The following is a 21,213-nucleotide window of genomic DNA, read 5'->3' on the forward strand; positions in this document are numbered from 1 at the left end:
GAGAGGGGCCCAAAGCAGCCAGGCTGGGCTGGGCCCTGCTGCTCCTTCTGGCACAGGACAAGCACGCTCAGCTCCACAGCTGAGCTTTGGCGACACCAGGCAGCCAGCAAGCATCCTTGTTCCACTGCTAGTCACAGCCTCACCTTCTGATGGAGGAAACCAGGACCTGGCAGAAGTGGGAAAAGACTGTAGGGAAGCCTCCTGCATGCCCCAGCTCCCTACCTGGATGTCCATGGTGTGTCCAGAAGTTCCAGCTTCTCCAAATAGCTTTTGGAGCAACTGTTCCTGCTGTCAGGCAGAGTTTGCAGCAGAGAAAAAAATGGCTTTACCTTTCCTGACATCTCATCACTCACATTAACTGCAGCAGTGTTTAGACAGGCCCCTGTGGCTCAGCTAGAGTGGCCTCAGTGAAGGCTCTGTCCCCTTGGTCCTCCACCACTCACCTGCCACAGGGATGCACTGCCTGTGGGCGCGTTTCAGGCAGCAACCATTGCCACAGTGGCTTTCCAAAAAATAGTACTTCAGGTTCAGATTTGTTTTTCCAAGGGGAGGAGTACTTTTAATGTCCTTTCCCATCATTCACATTTCCTCAAACTTTCCACACTCCAGGACACAAACCATAACCCTCTGGAGGGCAGCAAGCAAGGTTGCCCCACACTGGAGATGCTCCTGCTGCAGGAGATGGAGTACCTGCTCCAGAAGGACTGGACAGCGGGAAGCAAAGGAAAAAGCATGGTTGGATATTAAAAAATCTCCAGGAGTTCCAAGGCCAAGGCGACCTGGGAGACCCAGCTTCCCACCCGGGCTGGGATCATCCTTGTCTGCTTAATGCACAAATCCCTTCTCTGGCTCTTAAAAACACTGGAGCAAGCACAACGCTGTGGCACCTCATACTTCCCGCTTGCTTTTTCAATGGGAAAATTGTCTGAAGCTTGGAGCAGAGGGGGAAAAATAAAGGCAACAGGGGCTCAGGAGTGGAGGGGCGGCTGGGCTGTGTGACGGGGAGCATCCCTGGGGTGCGGGGTGGCGTGGCAGCCTGCCCAGCCCCGGCACAGCCAGCCGAACAATAATGTGAGGCGTCAGGAACACGCTCGGCAGTGGGAATCCCAGTCCTTGCCTTAAAAGGAGATTTCGGGGAATGATTTTATTGGAAAATTGTTTTCTGATTATTCAGCTTGTTGAACATTTCATTTCATTATTTGCAACACAACGGGAGGGGGGCTTCGGCTGCACAGGAACAGCAATGGCCAGGGATGTTTCCGTGGATTTCTTGTCCAGAAGAGCCCATTAAATCATCGCATTAAACCTCCCATGTTTGCAAACCAGAGAATTTCCCCAATTCCCCTCACATTGAGCCCAATAACTTGTGTTTTTGATTCAAGCGGGTAGTCCAGGACGACATCCTGTCTCGGCTCGATGACTTCAAGAGAGGAAGAATCTACCACCAACTTCCCTTGGCTGTTTGTCCTGGTGGCAAAAAAAAAAAAAAAAAAAGCACCCATGAGACCCTGCTGTCAACTATTTCTGATGTGGCTGCATCCTGCTTGCCTCGAGCCCCTTTCAGACGAAGGGGGATGCCCACACTGTGCCTGAGCTGGTGCCTCCCACACAGGTGTGCTCCCTGAGCCACACAGATCGATACAGAAAAATAGTGGGATCCCCCCAGCCTGCTGTTAGCGAGCAGCTCAAGAGTTAATAAACTTCAAACAGATGTGACCAACATGTCAAGACACGAGAAGTACGTGGTATGGATGTTTATAAGTACATCGACAGAAGGCATTCATAAAAGGTTATAAACCGTGGTAATAAGCAACCCATCCACTTGTTTGGACTCTAACACTTGATTAACCATTTATTAAAAGGTGCAGTAATCATTTATAAGCCATAAGTGGGACCAAATGTAAAGTATGACTCCTTTTATGTTAATAGATGCCTCAAGAATTTCCTCTCCCTCCGTGCTGTGTTTTGGGTGGTTAAAGGCTAACCCTGGCTGCCAGGTGTCCCGGCCCCTCCTTAGTGGTGTACATGAGCTGGATTCACTCCAGCCCGCTTTCCCAGCACCCATGGAGGGGATGTGGGTGTCCCCACCCACCCCAGGTTTGGCAGTGCCCCGGGGTTTTGTTAATGGGGAGCTCTAGATCTATTCTGGTGAGCTCTGGGTGACCTCCACCAGCACCCAAGCACCCCTCCAGAGACGGGCAGCAGGGAGGGATAGGTAGAGAGGTGTTTACTGCCAGCAGTGCAGTGGGCAGCACAAGGTGGTGGGCAAAAAGGGAATCCTGGCAGCTCCCCAGGGAGAGGAAGGCCATCGGTGGCTGCACAGGCGGGGGGAGCTTGGGCACTTCTCCCAGGCTTTCCTGGCACAGCCAAGCACAGGCCCTGCCACCCACAGATCCCCAGTGGACCCCAAGGAGGGTCTGTGGGGTGACAGTAGGTACCAAGTGCTGAGCTAAGCAGAGTGGATTAGGGACAAGGAGACTTCAGAGGGGTTAAAACTACCTGCTTGGAGACCCTGGAGCGCTGGGGTACCTGGAGAAAGGAGTAGAGTACAGAGAGAACTGGAAACCCACCCCTTGCATCCCCCTCCATGAGAGTCAAACCAAGCCCCAGGCTGCCAACACCAGGATAGGACAGAAATGCCTCTGACACAAAAGCAGCTTCATCCTTCTGTCAACAGGACCCTCCTTTTTTGTTTGCCATCACACTCCTATCCCCAGACAGGTCATGTTTTCCTTCCTGGTGTCTTAAAGAGACCTAAACCCATAATTGCTCCCATTACACAACCAAGAGTAACAGTTTATTAGCAATGCTTCCTGACCTAATTTACACCGGTACCCTCCTGCTCTTCCCTTTACTGTGGACAAACAGACCTTTAAGCTTTTGGAGAGGAAACTGAGCCCCAGCAGTGATGAGTGCATGGGCTGAAGCTCTGGAGTGATCCCCTGCCCTCTCCTGCCTCAGTTTCCCCTGGCTGAACCAAACTGGAACTCAGTGGTGCCACTGGGCTTTGGCGCTTCGGGTTTGAGGGTCACACAGGGCACAGCAGCATTGAATGTTCTGCCCTTCAAAGGAAAGCCCAGCAGCTGCCTGGTGGGGGGGAGTTAGCATGTGTGTGGCACTGAGTCATTTGGTTGCAGCCAAATTTAATTGCAGGGAGCATGCAGAAAAGGAAGAGGAAGGCTGAGAAATTTTTCTGGAGTGGAGATCGCAAAGGTTGCACCTTGATCTGGGCAGGGACCACAGGGGCCTTCTTGTGGGAGGGTGGCTGAACTGAACTGCAGGTGGGAATGGTGGGATCATATCCTGCTTCCACCCTGTCTCCCATGATCAGATTTGGGGATGGCATTTTCACATCCCCAAGCTCATTGCTGGGCTGGCAGCACTAAGGAGCTCCATTTTTCCCTCAGGGAGATGCCCCGCTATGGTGCGGGATGCTGTGCCAGAGCTTGATGCATTGGGGAAAGGGCTGGTGCAGAGACAGAACCAGGGCCTCTGGTAGCCACAGGCTTGGAGCAAAGGGCTGCTGCTTTCTGCCCTGGCCGTGGGGATGGCGAGGGGTGCATGTGTGTGTCTCTGCACCTAGAGGACAGTGACACAGCAGAGCGAGAGCCCTGTGGCAGGAGGGCTTGCATGGCCACCTGGGAGGCTGTAAATCTCAGCCTCACCACTACAACACACATCAGGTTGGAAATGCCTCAAAGAGTGACTTTTCTACCTGTGAACAGCCTGGGCTTAGGGCAGTGCCAGCCTGGATGGACTGTAGGAGCAGCTGGAGGAATTCACTCCCAGCATCATCTTGCCTTGCCCCGACAACCTGTGGTGGGAGACCCATCAAGCTGAGGTTTGCCAGAATTTGCTACTGTCCCTTCCTGACTCCACTAAGATGAATGCCTTTTAGCCCTGGCCAGTATATTTTTTAGACCACAGTGGTGAGGCTGCCCCATAGCTCTGCCGAGGAATAAAAAATGCTGGGCAAACCCCAGGGATGGTGGCTCCCTTGGATGCTCTCACCATCCGTCCGCTGTTAAAGGCTGCCCACTGGCAGCCTGACTCTTGCAGCACCTCTCCAACTGGCAGCAGAAGGTAAAATGAGACCAAGCTGCATTTTTTTCCCTTTGTGCCCCCGGGCAAACTTTTACAGCTTTTTTGCCAGGTCCCATCCCCCGGGTGTCAGGGGAAGGAGCTGCCCCAGTGGGAGGAAGAGCGGAGGAGCCCGTCTGGACACCAGACTCCATCGTGCTCAGAAAAAAAAACAAAAAAAAAGAAAATTGTGCTGGATTTTTTTGTTTGGTTGTTTGGGGTTTTTTTTAATATATATGGAGGTTTTGTGGCTTTGACGCAGTTTCCTGAAAATCCTGCCTCATCCTGCCAGGGACTGAGCAAATGCACATCCCAGCCCTCAGCGGTGGGGGAGAGAAGGAGGAGAAGCCAGAGAGGGAGAGAAGAAAGCCTTTGCCAAACTGGCCTGACCAGAATGTGACACAAGAGCAGGAAATGAGTCACACCGGCAGGGCAGCTGCTCCCAGGCATTTGCATAGAAAGAAACCCCACCAGGGAAGGAACCGCACCGGCCCCCGGCCTCGTCCGGCTCCCCGTGCTCCAGTCCCGCAGCTGCCGGACTCGCTCTGCGCTCACCAGCACCCATCAGCACCAGCCAAGGCAGAGAGCCCTGAAGCACTATTCCTGCCTGGTGGCTGGCTGTGTACCCCTGGATTTGGCCATTCAACCTCAGACTGGGTTATTCCACCCTGGATTTGCCAAAGGGGAGCTCCACTCCATTGCTACCCCATGCAGTTCCCCTTGGCTGGCCTTCAATATCCACTTTGGTCCATGCTTAAGGCTTGGGGGGGAAGGAAGAAAACCCAGCGTTGCAGCCCAAGAGGAGCCTCAGTTGAGCACCCATTGCAAAAGGGTAAAGCTCTCCCATGGGGCCAACAAGGGCATCACGATCCCTGCATCCAGCGCACCATTCCAGCCCTGTTCCCAGCTGCTAGTATCAAATATGGGTGCCATTGGATCCCAGCACCTGGGGGGTTGGGAACCTGCTTTGTGTGCTGTGGGGACCAAACTGAACACCCAGCTCCTGGTCCCTTTTTATTAATGTCAGAGGACAGGAGGTTTCCCTTGCAGATGCGCCACACATACATCTTCTCCCAGTGGGTACCAGGCCAGAGCAGGCAGGTGACAGTGAGGGAGGGACAAGTGTGACACCATGGGATGGATGGGCACAAGTGGTGCGTGTTGGTGGTGTGCCCTGGGCTGGCTCAGGGGGTGACCAGCCATGGGAACCTCTGTGCTGTGCCTCCTCCGTGGGGCTCTTTCCCTCCTCCTCCACCCCAACCAGGAATGGGAGATAGCCACAAGCAGACAGATTTAGTGCTGCAAAACAGGCTACTGCCACCCTGCACATTCCTTACATCCTTAAACTCAGGAAAGTGAAAGCTTTCAGTGCGTTAATCACATGGAGGAGGGTGGAGGGAGCTTTCTCCATCACACTAAGCCACCTCACCAGGCTGACATGGAAGGGGGACAGAAGGGCAGTGATGGCTGTTCTCTGACTGGTTAATTGAGTTATAAATGACCCGAGAAGCACAGCACTTTGTATTACTTTTGGAGGGCTCCAGCCTTCTGGGGAAGGCATGGGGCTGTGTGCCAGAGCCTTCAGGAGTGTTCCTGGGATGGGGTGGGGGCAGGCAGGGATGGAGTCACTTCAACAGCAAACTGCTCTGTAAATCTCTGCAAACATCCTCCCTCTCCCATCATCTCAGGAGGGTCCAAAGCCCTAAATACCAATCTGGTCTCTCCAGGGCAGGGATAAGGTCTGCCAAAGTGAGACCACTGATGAGGGAGAATGATGGCCTGGCAGTGCCCAGAAAAACCAAGGCTTGGGAGGGTTGAGGGATGCACACCAGGACTCAGCTACAAACCACCTCTGTGGCTCCTTGGCGTCGGCTGGGGCACCCACATGAGGCTGGATCCTGGTAGAGGAGAGGCTATAAAGCACAGGCAGGCTTTCTGCAGCTTGCTCCTGCTGGTGTCCATCAGTCACCCAACACTGTCAGGAAGGGGTTTGAAATCTGTGTAGGCAGAGGGGGGCCTGTCTACAGCCCCCTTCCAGGCAGCTCCTGCTAGTTGTGGAAGGGCAGAAATGCCAAGCTTGGCTTTGGGGCTTCCCTTCTCCAGGCTGGGCGGGGAAATGGCATCATCCAGATGTGGGTGTGACAACAGCAGGGCCAGTGCCGATCCCAGGACAGAGGGATTCCCAGCCAAGAGTAGAGTGCATCTTTTGGCTTGACTCAGCCCCATCCCTTCCACCTTCCTCTTTTAAATACTGGTAAATACCAGCTGGCTTTCCCAGCTCACCCACAGTGGGAGCACAGGGGGCCTGAGAATCCTCTGCAGAAGAGCCATGCACTGGCCGAGATGGGAATGGTGGCTGTCACCAGGGGCTGTCTGGTACTGCCTGTGTTTATAAAGAAGTGAGAGTCATGAATAGTTTTACACTGACTTTTTGAGGAGAGGTTTGCCTCCGCACGAGCTCAGCCAGTCAGCTGCGGTTCTGACATATCTCATGCCGCCCTGCCCAGCTCCCGCCAGTCCTGGCTGCCGGACAGCCTGTAAAACCCCGGAGGAGAGGTACAGCCCACGGGCTTTGAGGCCTGGCAGAGGAATTACATGTCAAACCGCTCCCTTTTCAGGAATTGGTGTTTGAGCTCCAGGAGCTGTGGGATGGCTGTGTGGGCATGGAGGGGAGTAGCCGAGGGGTGATATGGTGCAAGCCCCAGTGCCTGAGCGGTACCCACCACTGTCTCCTTATCAGAGTGCCTCTTGGCAGGAGCCTGTGCGCAGGGGATTCCTGTAAAAGACAGTGTGGAAAGACCTGGATAACCCACACACTGGGAATGGCGCTCATCCCTCTCGCAAGCTGCTCCAGATGGTCCAAGGCACTGGGGGTATAGGGTGCTATAGTAGATACATATAGTTAGATCAACACTTTGAGGCCACAGTGGGAGAATTCCTGATAAATGCCCCCAGAGGCAAATTGCTATCAGCCAGCATCACCCAGGGGTCAGGTTGAGGCCAGATCCTGAAGCCACTGACTGAGCCTTTGCCCCCTTGTCACTCCACCATAAACCTTGACTGTGGACCCCAAGCATTTTTGGGTGTAAATACTCTGTTTCAAGCCATTTGTGGCTCTCTTGCCAGTGGGAAATGGATTTACACCAGCAATGTGCTTTATTCCCAGTGGCCTGGCACATATGGCAGGGGTTAGATATACAGTGTCCTGCAAAACAGCTGCGGAAACATTTGGTGGGAGAGCTGTTGACAGAGACACCTCTGTGCCCTGAGCTCTGGTGGGAGGTGCTGGGGCTGCCGGTTTGGCAAAGACCCCGGGGGACAAATGGCTGTTGCTCTGCACAGGGAGGAAACACACCTGAAATGGCTCCGTGCAAAGTAACAGCCCATACAGGGGCCAGCCAAGAGGGCACAGGAAGCTCTTGAGGGCACTTATCACAGAACCACAAAATATTCTGAGTTGGAAGGGAGCCACAGGGATCATCAAGTCCAATTCCTGGCCCTGCACAGAACCATCCCCAAGAGTCTCACCATGTGTCTGAGAGCATTGTCCAAATACTTCTTGAACCCTGTCGGACTTGGTGCTGTGACCACTTCACAGTGCTCAACCACCCTCTGAGTGAAAAACCTTTTCCCGATATGTAACCAAAACCTCCCCTGACACAGCTTCAGGCCATTCCCTCGGGTCCTGTCACCGGTCGCCAGAGAGAAGAGATCGGTGCCTGGCCCTCCACTTCCCCTCGCGAGGAAGTTGTAGGCTGCGATGAGGAATGGTACCCAGCGCCAGCTGTGACCCAGATGTGCGCTGGTTCCAGGGCTGGCACCCCGAGCAACCCTGGTCGCGCAGGGATGCCGGTGGCCAGAAGGGACATCCCAAACCCGGGCTCCCGTGAGGCAGCGGCGGAGGGGCGCGCAGCACCCAGCACCGCGCCGGGCCCCACCGCCGGCCGTGTCCCCTTTACGGCGGCGCGGCCCCGGGGCGGGGCGGGGGTGGTGCCCGGTGACGCGCGGGGCGGTCCCGCGGCCGGGGCGGGGCTGTTCCCGCCGCAGCGCAGCGGCAGCGGCAGCTCCGAGGCGGCGGCAGCGGCAGCGTCCGGCGGGACCTACCGGCACCGGCGCCTCCGCTCCGCCCGCCCACCCCGGCCGCCTCCCGAGCGGGGCGGCCCCTCGGCGCGCCGGGGCGTGGCGCGCCCGTCCGTGCCCCCCTTCCCCCGGTTGATCGATCCCTCGCGGCCGCCGCCCCCATGGCCGCCCCGCCCGCCCCCCGCCGCCGCCCCGGCCCCCAGCGCCGGGGCTGAGCCCGGCAGCCTCCCAGGCGCCGCCCCCGCTTCCCCTCCCCGCTGCGGGGATCCGCGCCCCCGCCCGCCTCGCTCCTCGTTCCCCCCCCCGGCCGCGGCCGCCTCCCCGGGGGCGGCGGGAGGAAGCCGGGGCGTGGGGCTCCGGCGCCCAGGGCGACCCCAAGATGGCTGGAGGCGGCGGGGGCGGGCGCGGGGGGCTGTGCTGATCGGCCCCGCCGGGACGGGACAGGACGGCTCGGCTCGGACTCGCCTGGCCCCGCAGCCCCTCCGCAGAGCCTCGCCGGGCGGGCGGGCGGGCGGGCGGGGGAGGCGGTTCCCTGGAGCGGGGTTGTTCCGGTGACTTTATTTATAATTTTTTTTAAAGAAAACCTTTTTTTTTTTTTTTAAATTCTTTTTATTTTATTTTTAACGCGTCCCCGGTCTCCGCTCTCCAGCCGGGCAGCTCAAGATGGCTGAGAGCTGACTCGGCTCTCCCGGAACCGCTCGCTCCGGCCGCTCCTCCCGGCTGCCCGCCGCCGCCTCTCTCCTTCCCGGCGGGGCCGCGCCGGGGAAGGCACCGCTCCGCCGGCGGCTCGGGCACCGTCCCCGCGTCCCAGCGCATTGTTGCCGTCGGGGGCTTGCGACCCCCCGGCTGGCCATGAGAGCGGGCTAGGTCGGACCCTCCCGGGCGCCCTTTTTTTTCCCCGGCCCCGGTGGGAAGTGGGAGCAGGTTGATTTGGGGTCCGCGGGGCTCAGATCCCCCCGTTGCAAAGCCCGTCCCCTCTCCCATCCCTCTCCGGGAGCGTCGGAGGAGCTGGGCGGGCTGTGCTTGGCTGGGGTTTGCTCTGAATGACCGAGCTCTCCCATTCAAGACCTCGCAATCTCGAAGCAGGCGAGAGGGCTTTTTTTCTTCTCCTTTTTTTTTTTTTTTCTGTCTTATCTTTTTTTTTCCCCTCTTCCTTTTTTTTCCTGCTGCTCCTCCGATTTAGAAGCAAATCTCGGGGGCCGCGGAGAGAATTCGTTTTTCCGCCATCGTCATCGTCGCTATTATTATTATTATTTTTTTAATCTTCCTCCTTTTCCCATTTTGGATCTTAACCCTTTGATCTGTTTCCTTTAAAAGACTCTGATTCCCAACTCCCATCAGGGGAAGAGGGAGGAGAAATCCAGGGGAGAAAAAAAAGCCCGAGCGAGTCGGTGCCCTCAGCTGTTGGCCAGGTTTGGTGGGGGACAAAAGTCCCCTTAAAATATTGAATGTCAGTTGCAAACCTAAGAAAAGAAAAATCTGATCTGGAGCGCTAAATTTAGGAGCTTTATATGGAACTTGGACTCTGCTGCTGGATTTTGTATGGATTTTTTTCAACCTTTGGTAAGTTTCGATTCACCTTCTGGGGTAAAAAGGAGCAAGTGGCTTTTAGGGGTGGTTAGGACTTTGGGCTGTAAGTCCAACAAGATCGTGTTGGGGTTTTTTAACCGTTTGTGTTGTTTTTTTAACAAAGCGACGGGGACGTCGCATTTTCTTGCCGGATATTCCTAGAGTGCTGCTCTGTGGTTTATTTTATCCCTGATTTTAAAATCTGCTGCGGTTTATTATTTATGGCGCGTGCTGCGGGGAGGGGGGAGCCTGTCCGTTCACCCTCAGCCTTCCCCTTGCAGGGAGGACAGACCCCAGCGTCCGCCCCTAGACCGCACTGAGCGACCGAAGTGGCTCGGGGGAAGTGTCACCAGAGCTGCCGGCAGAGATGGCCGAGAATTGGAAGAACTGCTTCGAAGAGGAGCTCATCTGCCCCATTTGTCTGCACGTCTTTGTGGAGCCAGTCCAGCTGCCCTGCAAGCACAACTTCTGCCGAGGCTGCATCGGGGAGGCGTGGGCCAAGGAGTCGGGCTTGGTGCGGTGCCCGGAGTGCAACCAGGCCTACAACCAAAAGCCCAACCTGGAGAAGAACCTGAAGCTCACCAACATTGTGGAGAAGTTCAACTCCCTCAACCTGGAGAAGCCCCCCTCAGTCCTGCACTGCGTCTTCTGCCGCCGGGGCCCACCGCTGCCTGCACAGAAGATCTGTTTGAGGTGCGAGGCTCCGTGCTGCCAGTCCCATGTCCAGACCCACCTGCAGCAGCCCTCCACGGCCCGGGGGCATCTCCTGGTGGAGGCGGAGGACGTGCGGGCCTGGAGCTGCCCCCAGCACAACGCCTACCGGCTGTACCACTGCGAGGCCGAGCAGGTGGCCGTCTGCCAGTTCTGCTGCTACTACAGCGGGGCCCACCAGGGACACTCGGTGTGCGACGTGGAGATCCGCCGCAATGAGATCCGGGTGAGTCGGACTGTTCTGGACACCCGGGTTTGCCCAGCCCAGGGGCATCCGGCCACCCTCTCCCCTGCCGAGTCTACTCCCCTGTGCTTGTGTAGGACCTACACAAAACCCACCCTGGCATTGCTCCTCCTCCACCCGGTCCCCCCACGGCAGACATGTTAGGTGGCCTCCCCAGCCAAGCAGTGACAGAGCCCGTGGGTGCCAGGAGGGCTCCCCAGGGAAGGGGATCTGCGGCAGGAGGCCTTTGTGGCTGTTGAGCTGTAGGACCTACAGCCGCTTGGGTCTGGGCTATGCAGTGAAGGGTTGAGGTCCTGGGCCAGGGGGGTCTGGAGGGGTCATCTCCCAGGGTCCTGCTGGGCTGTGCAGCCGTTTGGAGGAAGGCAGAGGAGCTGCTTGCATCTGAGGTCAGGTCGCCTCGAAATTGGGCTTCCTGGGAGGACAAAGCAGCCGCAGGAGCGGACCCCGTCCATTGTAAGGCCTGTGAATGTCAAACTGCCTGCTCTTCCCACCGCCTCCCACTGGGGCCGGTGGCTGCCATCCCCTTCCCCCCGGCAATGGAAGAGCTTCGTGTCAGAGACCCATGACGTCTCACTGATAGAGATTCAGGCTTGGGGTTTGGACAGATAATGGGGTTTTTATTAGGGGGCACAGGGCTGCGCCTCCTCCCTGCTCAAGAGCAGCATGGGCCGTAGTGCTGGATTTGAGGGAAAGCGAGTCTGTGTTTTGCTTCTGGCAAGGCCATCTGGCAGGAGCTTTCACCCCTGGCTCCCCACCCTCCAGTTCCTGGCGGGCATTTACCAGCCCTGCAGGCAGCCCTGCCATGACCCCACTACCACCTTCCCCCTGTCCAGGGTTGCCCCTCCTCTCCCTCTCCGACCCTTCGAAAGAGGCCCCGCGCTTGTCTGCCGAATAAATATTTAACAATGAATTGAATGGTGATTACTGTAAAATGGGGATGATTTCCTGTGTATTTTAATGTTGCCAAAATGAGTCACCATTTAGCAATAAAAAAAAAAAGAAGAAGTCATAAATAAAAATTGCAGTATAATTACTTTCCAATTGGATGGCCAGGCCTGGAAGTGGGGCGGGGGGGGGGGCAGCTCTGTGCAGAGGAGCCAGCCTGAGCTCACAGGAAGGTTATTTTCCTCTTCAGGTTTTTTTGGGGAAAACCAGAGACCTCCACAGAGGTGCCAGCAGCTCCGCCACACACGCTGGAAGGGGAAAGACCCAGTCAGGCTTTTGGAGAAGCGCTTTTCTGCTTCTATTTATAGGGAGTCATTTTGGTTTCCCTCTGCCAGGGTGGGGAGCCACCTCGGGAGGGCTGCGCGGTGCTGGGATGGGGCTCGCATGTGCATCTCCCAGGAGCTTTAGCCAGGGACCAAAACTATTTTTCCAGGTCCTTTTCCAGGACACTTCGATCTCATCTGTTCCCGATCTTGCAGCGTGGCTTTTTTTTTTGTTGCTGCTGCCGTTGTTATGGCTGGATATTCGCCGCTTCTTGCGGATGCACACTGCTAATGACCTGGCAGAAAGCTGCCACCAGCTAGACTGGATTTTGGCCCTGGCTTGAAATTTTAGGACATGTGGCCAGACACCAAAAGTGTCGGGCAGCTGTATTGTAGAGCCGCAGAATTATTTTGTGACCTTGGCCAAATCCCTCGGTACCTCCATCGCCACGTTATCTTAATTTCCTTTCTCTGTGATGATAAACTTGTCTCTTCCCGCTGGGCGCGTGGCTCAGTTGGGTGCTTGGAGTCTGGGGCAATGAAGGGCAGCACGAAGCTGGGGGACCATGCGTCCAAAGGATCCCCCCTGTAGTTGAAGCAGTTCTTCCATGAAGCACCTAGAGTAGGGTTGATCCCCTGGGAAAATCACCCAGCAGGTTGCCAGCCCTTGCTCCATGGCCTTGGCCAGGTCTCTGGGTGAAAGCCACCCCTCACCAGCCAGCAAGGAAGGTGGCCTCGTCGGCTCCCGAATTAGGGTGCGTGAGCTCAGCTGGTGACAGTTTCCCGCCTGCGGGAGCCAGGCCCGGGATTCCTGGCTGCTTGCTCACCCTGCGGCGGCGGTGAGCCACACTTGGAGCATCCCGGGAAAAAAGGGCTGAGGCTGGGGGTCAGATGAGTAACACTGGGCTTGGGAGGTCCGGGGGAGGCCCCATTGTGAGAGGTTTGTTCCATGTGTGGCTTGCGTTTGGAAAGCCGTTAATTGAGAAATGAGTCAAAGTTGGGAGGCTCAGAGCCCTGTCCTTGGTGCAGGGGACTTGCCAGCATGAGGGTTGCAACATCGACCTGGTGTGTTGGTGGTGGCCCCCATAGCCCAGAGGAGGGACCGGAGCCTGCAAACATTCTCCCTATAAACTCCCCTTTTTAGCATTTATTCCTCTGGCTGTGCTGCCAGATGTCTCAAAGGGCACCTTACCCCCAGTTACAGGCTGATTTGAAGGGGAAAAGGGGCTCAGAACTCCCTGGGGACAATACCAGTGCTTTGTCAGCTGTGAGCTGGCAGTTAGGGCAAAAGTGCTCATGCTGGGGGAAAGAGGCTGGAGGCAGGAGGTGTCTGCGGGAGAAAAGAGGGTGTCTGTGCAGGGTTTGCCTGAAGCAGAGGCGCGCGCTTGGTGGGTTTGGGGGAAGGACCCTGCTCAGCGTTAGGCACTGCACAAACCCGCAGAGCCCTGGCTCAGAATTAGTTGAACTCCACGGTGCAACCGTAATACAAACAGTAAATAAAATATGTGGTTAATCTTTCTTTCGTGGGCGTATAAAGTGCTTACCTCCCCTTCCCCCCGTGAGATGTTTTCTCCTTTGTTTCCTGTTTTTGTAGTGCTTAAAGAGAAGAGGGGGGGAAAGCCAACAACGTGCTCTTTTTTTTTTCTTTTTTTTTTTTTACTTCTTGTCATTTTGTCTGTGTCAAGGTCTCAAAACGAAACATTTTTTCTTCCATCTTTGCCTTTGCTGCACCAGCCACGTGCCTCCTGCCTGCATGGGGGAACCTACTTTTAGGGTTGAAAAAGAAAGTTGCTCCAGCTTGAGGTTGATGTGTTGTTTTTTTTGTTTCACTCCCATCCAGAAAGGGGAAAAATACATTGCCAGGATTGGAGCATGGGTCAGCAGGCAGAGAAAGGGACTCACTTGCAGAGTATTACCATGTTTGCCTGTCTTTGTGTGGTGCAGGGTTGATTGAGGCCAGGTACATCAGAGCTTGTTTAGGGTTGTCCCAGCTGCCTGTCCTTCGCTGGAGGTGCCACCAGTGGAAAGAGACTTGGGTAGAGGGGTTCTTCTGCTGCTTCTGTTTTGTTTCAGGGGAAGGAGATAGATTTCCCCATGACTTAGCTTGCAGTACATTTTCTGGAAATTGGGAGAAACCCCTTCACACATTCTGAGGATCTCTTGTGGTTTGAACGTTAAGAGGGAGAAAATGTGCTGTGGTGCCAAAACCTGCAGGAAAACATTCGGCATCCTCCTGCAAGTGTGTAGGAGCAGCACCCAGCAGTGGCCATGTTGGACCCTGCTAGCTGCACCCTTACAGACACTTCCTCCCCAGTGCCCATTCAGCAAATCCAGGGGGACAGGGACTGGGCTGCTGAGTCCATCTGCAACTCTGTGGATTTGGGCTTACCTTCTTGGCAGCACCCCACATAAGGCCAACTCACGTGCTTTCTAAATTATGAGAAAGAGGAGAGGTGAGCACTTGGTAGGAGCACAGGAAGAGATGAATCCCAAGTCAGTACCAGAAACTCAGGTTCTTTGCCAGCGTTGGCCACCAGTGAGTCCCATTGCATCTCCCCATGCTGCCATCTGTGCCCAGGACATTTTGCTGAGACCTAGGGAGCCCCACTGGTGGGGAGGCTGGGATCAGCTCCACTGCCAGGCTTCAGGCATGAGCTGCTGTAGGTTGTTTTACTTTGAAACAGGTTTGGTAACTTGTGATGGACTGGATTTTTACAGGCTTACTTATTTTCCAGATGACTTGTTTATGAGGAGCGCGGCACGCAGCTCACTGGAGGCATTGTGAGTGCAAGTGCCCGAGTGCTTGAGTGTTAATTTAGCTCTTGTGACTGTAGATGGTGTGGGCTGGTGCCTGGTGGGTGTTCGCTGTGGCACTCTTTGAGCATACCTGGTTCCCAGACAATTTTTGCAGTAGGTCCTATAAAGCTGGAGTTGGGCAGCTTCTCCCTGCACCCTCCATCTGAATTTCCACCAGCACTCCAGAGCTGAACCGCCAGCCCAACCCAGGGGTTAGGTCAGCCTAACCCAGGTCTCTCCCTCTCCTGACTTTGTCCATTCCCTGATTCCTGCTCAGGGGCCTCAGGAGTCTGGCACTATGCTCCTAAATGTGACTGATCATTGTGCCCTGGGATGCTGTCAGTTGGTCAAGCTGCCATGATAAGCATTGACTTCTTGGGCCTTGGGCAGTGGCACAAATCCCAGCACCCACCTATTCTGGCTTCTTAGCTCTGTGCCACTCACCACCATTGATCTGTCAAGCTTTGCTGTGCCGTGTTGTCAGGGGCAGCATATTTCAACCGATATTTTGAACCCATACCAGCCTGTGCTGCCCTAGAGAGGTCTTGGGAGGGGGGGTGCTGAGCCACCCTGCTGCAAACCCCTCTGGGTTTGCTGGCCAAGCAGCAGTGGGTATCTTGGCGGTCCCAGATCTTTGGCTGAACTGGAACAGTCTCCTGCCTCCCTGGGGTTTGGATTAAGGGCTTTTCTCCGCTGCTTTCCTGCTAAGCTTGAGCATTTTCCTTGCCCTTAGCCCATCAGGTTGCCAGCGGTTGCTCCAGACCTGCAGCTGCGAGTCTTCTGTGCAGAGTAAATCCAAGAAGTGACAGCAGAGATGGAGGATGCCAGAAGGCAGCCTGGTGGGTTTGGGTGGGAGGGAGAAGGCTTGCATGGAGGGGACAGCTTTGGTAAAGGAGTAGGACAGGGGCTGCAGTGAAGAGTGCTCTCTTCCCATGGGGGATAATGCAGTGTGGATGGGTACTCTTGAAATGGGAGGTGGAAGGAGGATAGGGAAAGAGAGGTTCATCTGAGGACCTTGAGTTCCTTTGCAAGGAAAAGGAAGAAAATATAGCCCAGGCTTACCCCCCTGTGGTATGTAGGGGTTGTCTGTACTTTACAGGTGGGTATGTCTAGGCACAGGCTTGCCCACCCTTGCCAGGCAGCCTTGGCCTAGAGCTTTTTTCACCTGGAAGATATCCCCAGGTGGTGACTTTGAATGAGCCCCTGAAATTGGGCTATTGTGGTCTGGTCTCTGAACCAGGAGGTGCAAGCCCAGCTTTTGCTGGTGATGGGGGCATAATAGACCCTTGTTTAATCTGAATCCAACCTGTGATATTTATGTGAGCATCATGCAGCTGCTGGCATGGAGGTATGCAGCGTGCCACTCTCATGATCTTTCAACCTCATGAGCATGGTGGAGAGGGAAAAGTAGGAGAGACATGACCTGCAGTGTGACACCCTGGACTTCTCTCCACCTCTCACCCTTGTGCCTTGCATGTGGGAGCCTGAGTGAGCCCTTCAAGGGATGTGTCAGTCCCAAGACCATCCTTCTCATCTTGTCCCCTCCCCTTGCTCCAAAAAATCACTGTCCTCAAGGTCTCCTGCATGCTCAGCCTGGCCCGGTCCTGCCCGAGCAGCGTCCATGGCCTCTCTGCTGCTCTGGTCATTGCCTCTGGAGCCAAAGAGTTGCCTCTGTCCCCATCTGAGTGGGGGAGCCGAAGAGGGGCTGGTGAAGGGGGTGGAAGGAGAAGGCAGATTTCCATGTCTCACAAAGGGCACAAGCGATCAGATTCATGCAACTGCCCAAGAATAAAGAGGCTCTTACAGTGCTGGCTGCCCTGACCTCTCTCCTCTCTGCTCCAGAGGACAGCGTGTGACCACACAGGGATTTCTTAGCTGTACTTGGGAGGCAGGCAACGGGTTTTTTATCCCCAGATCTGTCTGCAGCTTGCCTTGCAGCATATTGGCCTATTTTTTGCTCATTACCTATCTGTTTACTGGAAATCTTGGTACATGGTGATAATTTCTTCTTTTCTTTTATTTAATTTCATGTAATTGTTTTGGTATTTTTTTTCAATGTGACACTGAAATGGGGCTGAGAGCAGCAGTGCTTCCAGAGCAGGGACAAAAGTAACCAGGAAACACAGGGCAAGAGAGGAGGGATCGACACCGAAACAATGAAATAGCCAAGCAAGGAAAGACTGAATGCTCAATAGCACAAGCCTTTGCAGAAATGCCTGGCTAGTGCAGCATTTTATAATCAGCTTCTGTGCAGGGCTGGCCTGCAACAGTAGTGTGATGGGGGAGGAATGCTTTGAATTAGTTGGATGCCAGAATTAATTCTGTCAGAATTCAAATGTACATGTATGTACGGATTTATAAATAAACACTTGGAGCTGGATTCTGCTTTGCCACGCGGGCTCCGGGGCAGAAGCTGGTCTGGCCTGGCTTTTTTGCTTTTAAAAAAATAAAATGCTGTGGATCTGGGCTAGGTTCTGGTGACTTTGTCAACTTTCTGCATTTATCAATAGCCTATGGGCTGTGGAGGTGCTGATTTGGTTGGAATAAGGGGAATGGCACAGAGGAGTTGGAGCTGCTGAGCTTGTTTGCAGTGGTAGCCAATTTTCTGCAATGAACCTCTGTTTGCTGGTAGAGAAGGTGGAGCAGATGCTGGGGGACCAATGGGGAGATGTGAAATGTCCAGGATCAGGGATGTCCTTCTCTTTCCTCCACGGAAGAAGGACTGATAGAGGCATCCACTCCTCCTTTTCCCAGGAGAGCTACAGCCAGCGTGCTTGGGAATGGGAGGAAAAGATGCCTGGTTCCAAATACAGAGGGAGGGACAGTTATTTACAGGCACGAGACTGTAGATGCACGCAAAAGTTTTTACATGTGTCCCCCAGATGAACTCAGGGAAGAGGCTCCCAGTCCCAAATCCTTTCTGATAAGGACAGCTTCAGCCCGTTTGCACCAGGGCATCATGGTTGTCCCTCTTCTGTCTTGTGATTCTCTTGTGATGGTAACATGAGCAGAAGTTCCCAGCTCAGAGCAGCGCCCTGCCACTCTGCAGCAGTGCTGTCGATGTAACGTGCACTCGAAGTCATCCGTTTGCTGGGATAATGTACCAGAACTGTTAAAAAAAAAAAAATTTAAACGCAAATCTATTTAATTTATCTGTTTCTTCTCTTCCCCCTACCTGTCCTTTTTTCAGTTCCTTGCCGTGTGGATGCTTTGGGGGAGGGCTGTCTCTGGAGCAGGCTGGGAAGAGCCGAGCTGCGGATGGCTCCAGATGAGGCAGTTGGCAGGGAGTGACGTTCCGGATGGCTGTGTCTCTCTGAAATATGAGTAAACATTGTCAGACCAGCCGACTGTATGATCCGGGGTTTGGGGAGGGCTGATCTGCCCTTTCCTCCCTCCACACATCTTTCCCTGTTCAGGATGCCCCATTTGCTCAGCATCACCCAGTTCTCCTCTCTCTGCCTGGGTGACCTGGAAGCTTCATCCTAGAGCTGTAGCTTTGGAGAAAGGGAAAGAAAATCCCCCATGTCCTAATGGAGGCAGTGTTTTCCCTTGCCATACGACAGCTTAATCTAAACCCTCATTTGAGCCAGTTATTGTGTGGCTTTAAAACCCCATCCCCTGGAAACTAGTCTCCCACCCCCTTGCCTCCCAGTCAATCCTGGTCGGTGGAGCCAAGCTCCAGGGTTTGGTGCTTGGCCACACGCAGACACAGATCGATCACACTTGGGGGGTGGGTTGATATTTTTGTGGCAATGGTTTTTATTGCTGGTTGCGGTTGTTGGAAAGTCGGGGGGGTTGGTGTGAGCTGTAACGGGCTTGTGCGTGTGGCAAGGGGAGAGAGAGGGTAATGTGATTGCATCCTTCTGCTCATTATCCTCCTTCTAGCAGCGGGGGTGGTGGGGCTGCATCCCTCTCCCCATCCGAATCTGTGTGGAGCTGCTGCCTCTGCGGTGGGAGCAGGTTTTCCCTGCAGGTGAACTCCTCTGCGCTCAGACAAAGGGCTGGGGGTGCCGGTGCCTCCCTTTGTTCTTTTCCTGTCCTGGTGCACCCGCCTCTGACGGCAAAAAGCCCCTTGAAGCGTGCCTCTCAAATGGATGGAGCGGAATAAATGCGCTGCGAGGTCTCTGTCCCCCTTGCAGACCCTTTGGGGACAGTGCGGGGGGGGTGCTGTGCTCCCCCTTCCCTCTGGTATTGTGCTAGCCCCTTAGTGATGGGGGTGGCCAGATCCGGGAGGGAATTACTGCAGCTCTCCTGCCACAGCTGCACTGTTGTGGCTGAGTGGCTGAGGCCTGCGAGCCCTGTTTCAGTCAGAGGTGGTTTGGTTGTAGGGGGTGGGCACAGGGCCTGGCCCCTACAAGGGAATGGGAGCACATTTTGGAGTTATTTTCCTGCCTCTGCTTGCTGGCATCCTGCACAACAGGACATCCAGGCAGAGAACTGGAAATAGCACCTCATGTGAAGACCACTCCTTGCCAAATGCATCTCCAGAGGGTGTGAGCCCAGGAGGTAAAACCAAGGACTGTTTTCCAGTTAAGGAATTTGTAGCATTCTACTTACAACGGGGGAGAAAAAGGTCATTTTAATCTCTGCAACAGTCTAAAATCTGGGTCAGAAAGACAGAGCATTACCCTAAAGTAGAGGTAAGCAGAGGTGGGGGGACCTGCTAGGGAGTCAGGAAGTCTGTGGAAGTGTGGAACAGCAGTCCTGGAGACTGGAGCTCTTTTTGCTGATGGTGATACCTTGCAGAACATGGACCCTCCTAGTTGCACCCTTACAGGTGCTTCCTCCCAGGCTGGCTTCTGCTATGATCTGTGAACACACATGGTACTAATCCCCATTTAACAAAGTGCGTTCAGCAATCTGATAAACAATAACAAGCCAATGAGCAAAAGCTAAACCTTTCGCTATGTGTTAAAAACTGCCTGCTGGAGCCTTCCTTGGGAAATGTTCCTCCTTCCCAAAACACAAGGCCTGACTTTGCAGGAAAGAGAGAGAGAGAGAGAGAGGGAGAGAGAGAGGAGGCATCTGAAAAGGCAGCCTTCACGAACACAACACACTGCACCCAGTAACTGTTGACAAAGACATTTGAAGAAAACCTTGTTGTTGTTCTTCCCAAACAATAGAGGCTGGGAGTGTCTGTCAGCTTGGGTGGAAGATGGAGGTAACCATGGGAGAGGGAACCTGTGGGGCCATCTCTTGTGCCTAGTGGAGGGAGCAGGCATTAACATTTTGAAGGTCAAGTAGAAATCATGAGCTGGCCCCAAGGCAGCTCTGCTGGCCAGCAGGTAAGGGGAAGCCACCACAGAACTGCACTGGCTGCTGGGTTCCTCTGGGTGCAATCTCTCCAGGGAATGAGGAGCTGCTGTTGTTGGTCCTTCTGCTCTAGAAAATGGCAGTGCAGTCACAGCTAGAAATGGCTTCTCTGGTTGTACCCTGCATGCTGGCACTGCTCCCTCAGTCTCTGTGCAGTTCTCAGCACATCCCATAACACTTGTGCTTTCCCTGCATCCTCTTTGAAAGAGGATAATGAAACTGAAAGGGGGAAGCAGTGCACGCTGGAGACACCATGGACTGCCAAGCTTGAGAAAGCACTACTGATCTGCCAGAGACCTGAGGAGCTGGATTTTTGAGTCAGAAGATGAAATGCCAGGTAGGGAGAGGGCATCTGGTGAAAGCCACCTCATTTGAGGGTGGAAACTGAGCCTCGAATATGGCTCACCTGCATCAGCAGGACTGGAGTTGAGCAGAGCAGTTCCCCTGGCTCCCTGGGAGGATGGAGCTGACTGGAGTCTGAGCTGTCGAGCTCCGATTGCCAAGTCAAACCTGGAAGATAAATGATACTTCAGGGGCCTGAGATCAATAATGTCAAAGGCTGTCCCGTAATCGGGCAAGATTAAAAACCAATGACAGGCTTCCTCCTAGGAGCAGAAGTCAGCATGTTGAAGGAGAGTGGTAGGGTTTGCTCCTTTACAGTTATTCCCTGGCGGTGCCCATATCCCAAACCTACCTTCCCCGGCTACCCCCTGCAATATCAGTGATTGCCCTCTTCAGTCAACATTGACCAGATTCTGCAGGTCCCCTACAGCCAAGCCCTCTTCACTGGTCCCCATGCAGCTGGTCCAGAGTGCTCCTGCCCTTGGGAGCGTGGCTGAGGTGGAGACAAAAGCAGTGCAGCCTGGTGCTGGCCACCAGCCGCTTTTGCTGCCTGGGGATGAGCTGGGACCCTGGAAGGTGGAGGAGGAAGGAGAGAAGAGGCTGAAGTAGGAGGTCATGTTGATGCTGTGGGTACCATGAAATGCTGTGTGTTGCAAAGATGCTTGGCTTTGGGGAGCACACTGGGGAGAGGAGTTTGGGGGATGAGGACTGGAGCTCACTCTTGACTTTGTTCTCAATATGTTATTTTTACCTGTATTTATCAATTTGTGGGAAACACAAGTATTTAGCCACCCATGAGCAGAAGATAGATGGAGTGTGCACTCATGCCCATTTTGGGGGTGCTGGTGTTAGATCTGATCATAGAAGTGG

At 54.6% G+C, this 21,213-nt stretch overlaps 1 protein-coding gene across 1 annotated transcript in view; it reads left to right on the forward strand.

The window, feature by feature from the left end:
• Window positions 1-8,147: 8,147 nt before the first annotated feature.
• The window catches only part of TRIM8 (tripartite motif containing 8), a 31,197-nt gene continuing 18,131 nt past the window's right edge, over window positions 8,148-21,213 (forward strand). The window contains exons 1-2 of the mRNA XM_064663173.1: window positions 8,148-9,723; window positions 10,011-10,666. Of these exons, the coding sequence (XP_064519243.1) occupies window positions 10,097-10,666 (570 nt within the window). The 5' untranslated portion in view covers window positions 8,148-9,723; window positions 10,011-10,096. The remainder of the gene's footprint in view (window positions 9,724-10,010; window positions 10,667-21,213) is intronic.

This window comes from Pseudopipra pipra, chromosome 8, assembly GCF_036250125.1.
Source record: "Pseudopipra pipra isolate bDixPip1 chromosome 8, bDixPip1.hap1, whole genome shotgun sequence".
Lineage (NCBI taxonomy): Eukaryota > Metazoa > Chordata > Aves > Passeriformes > Pipridae > Pseudopipra > Pseudopipra pipra.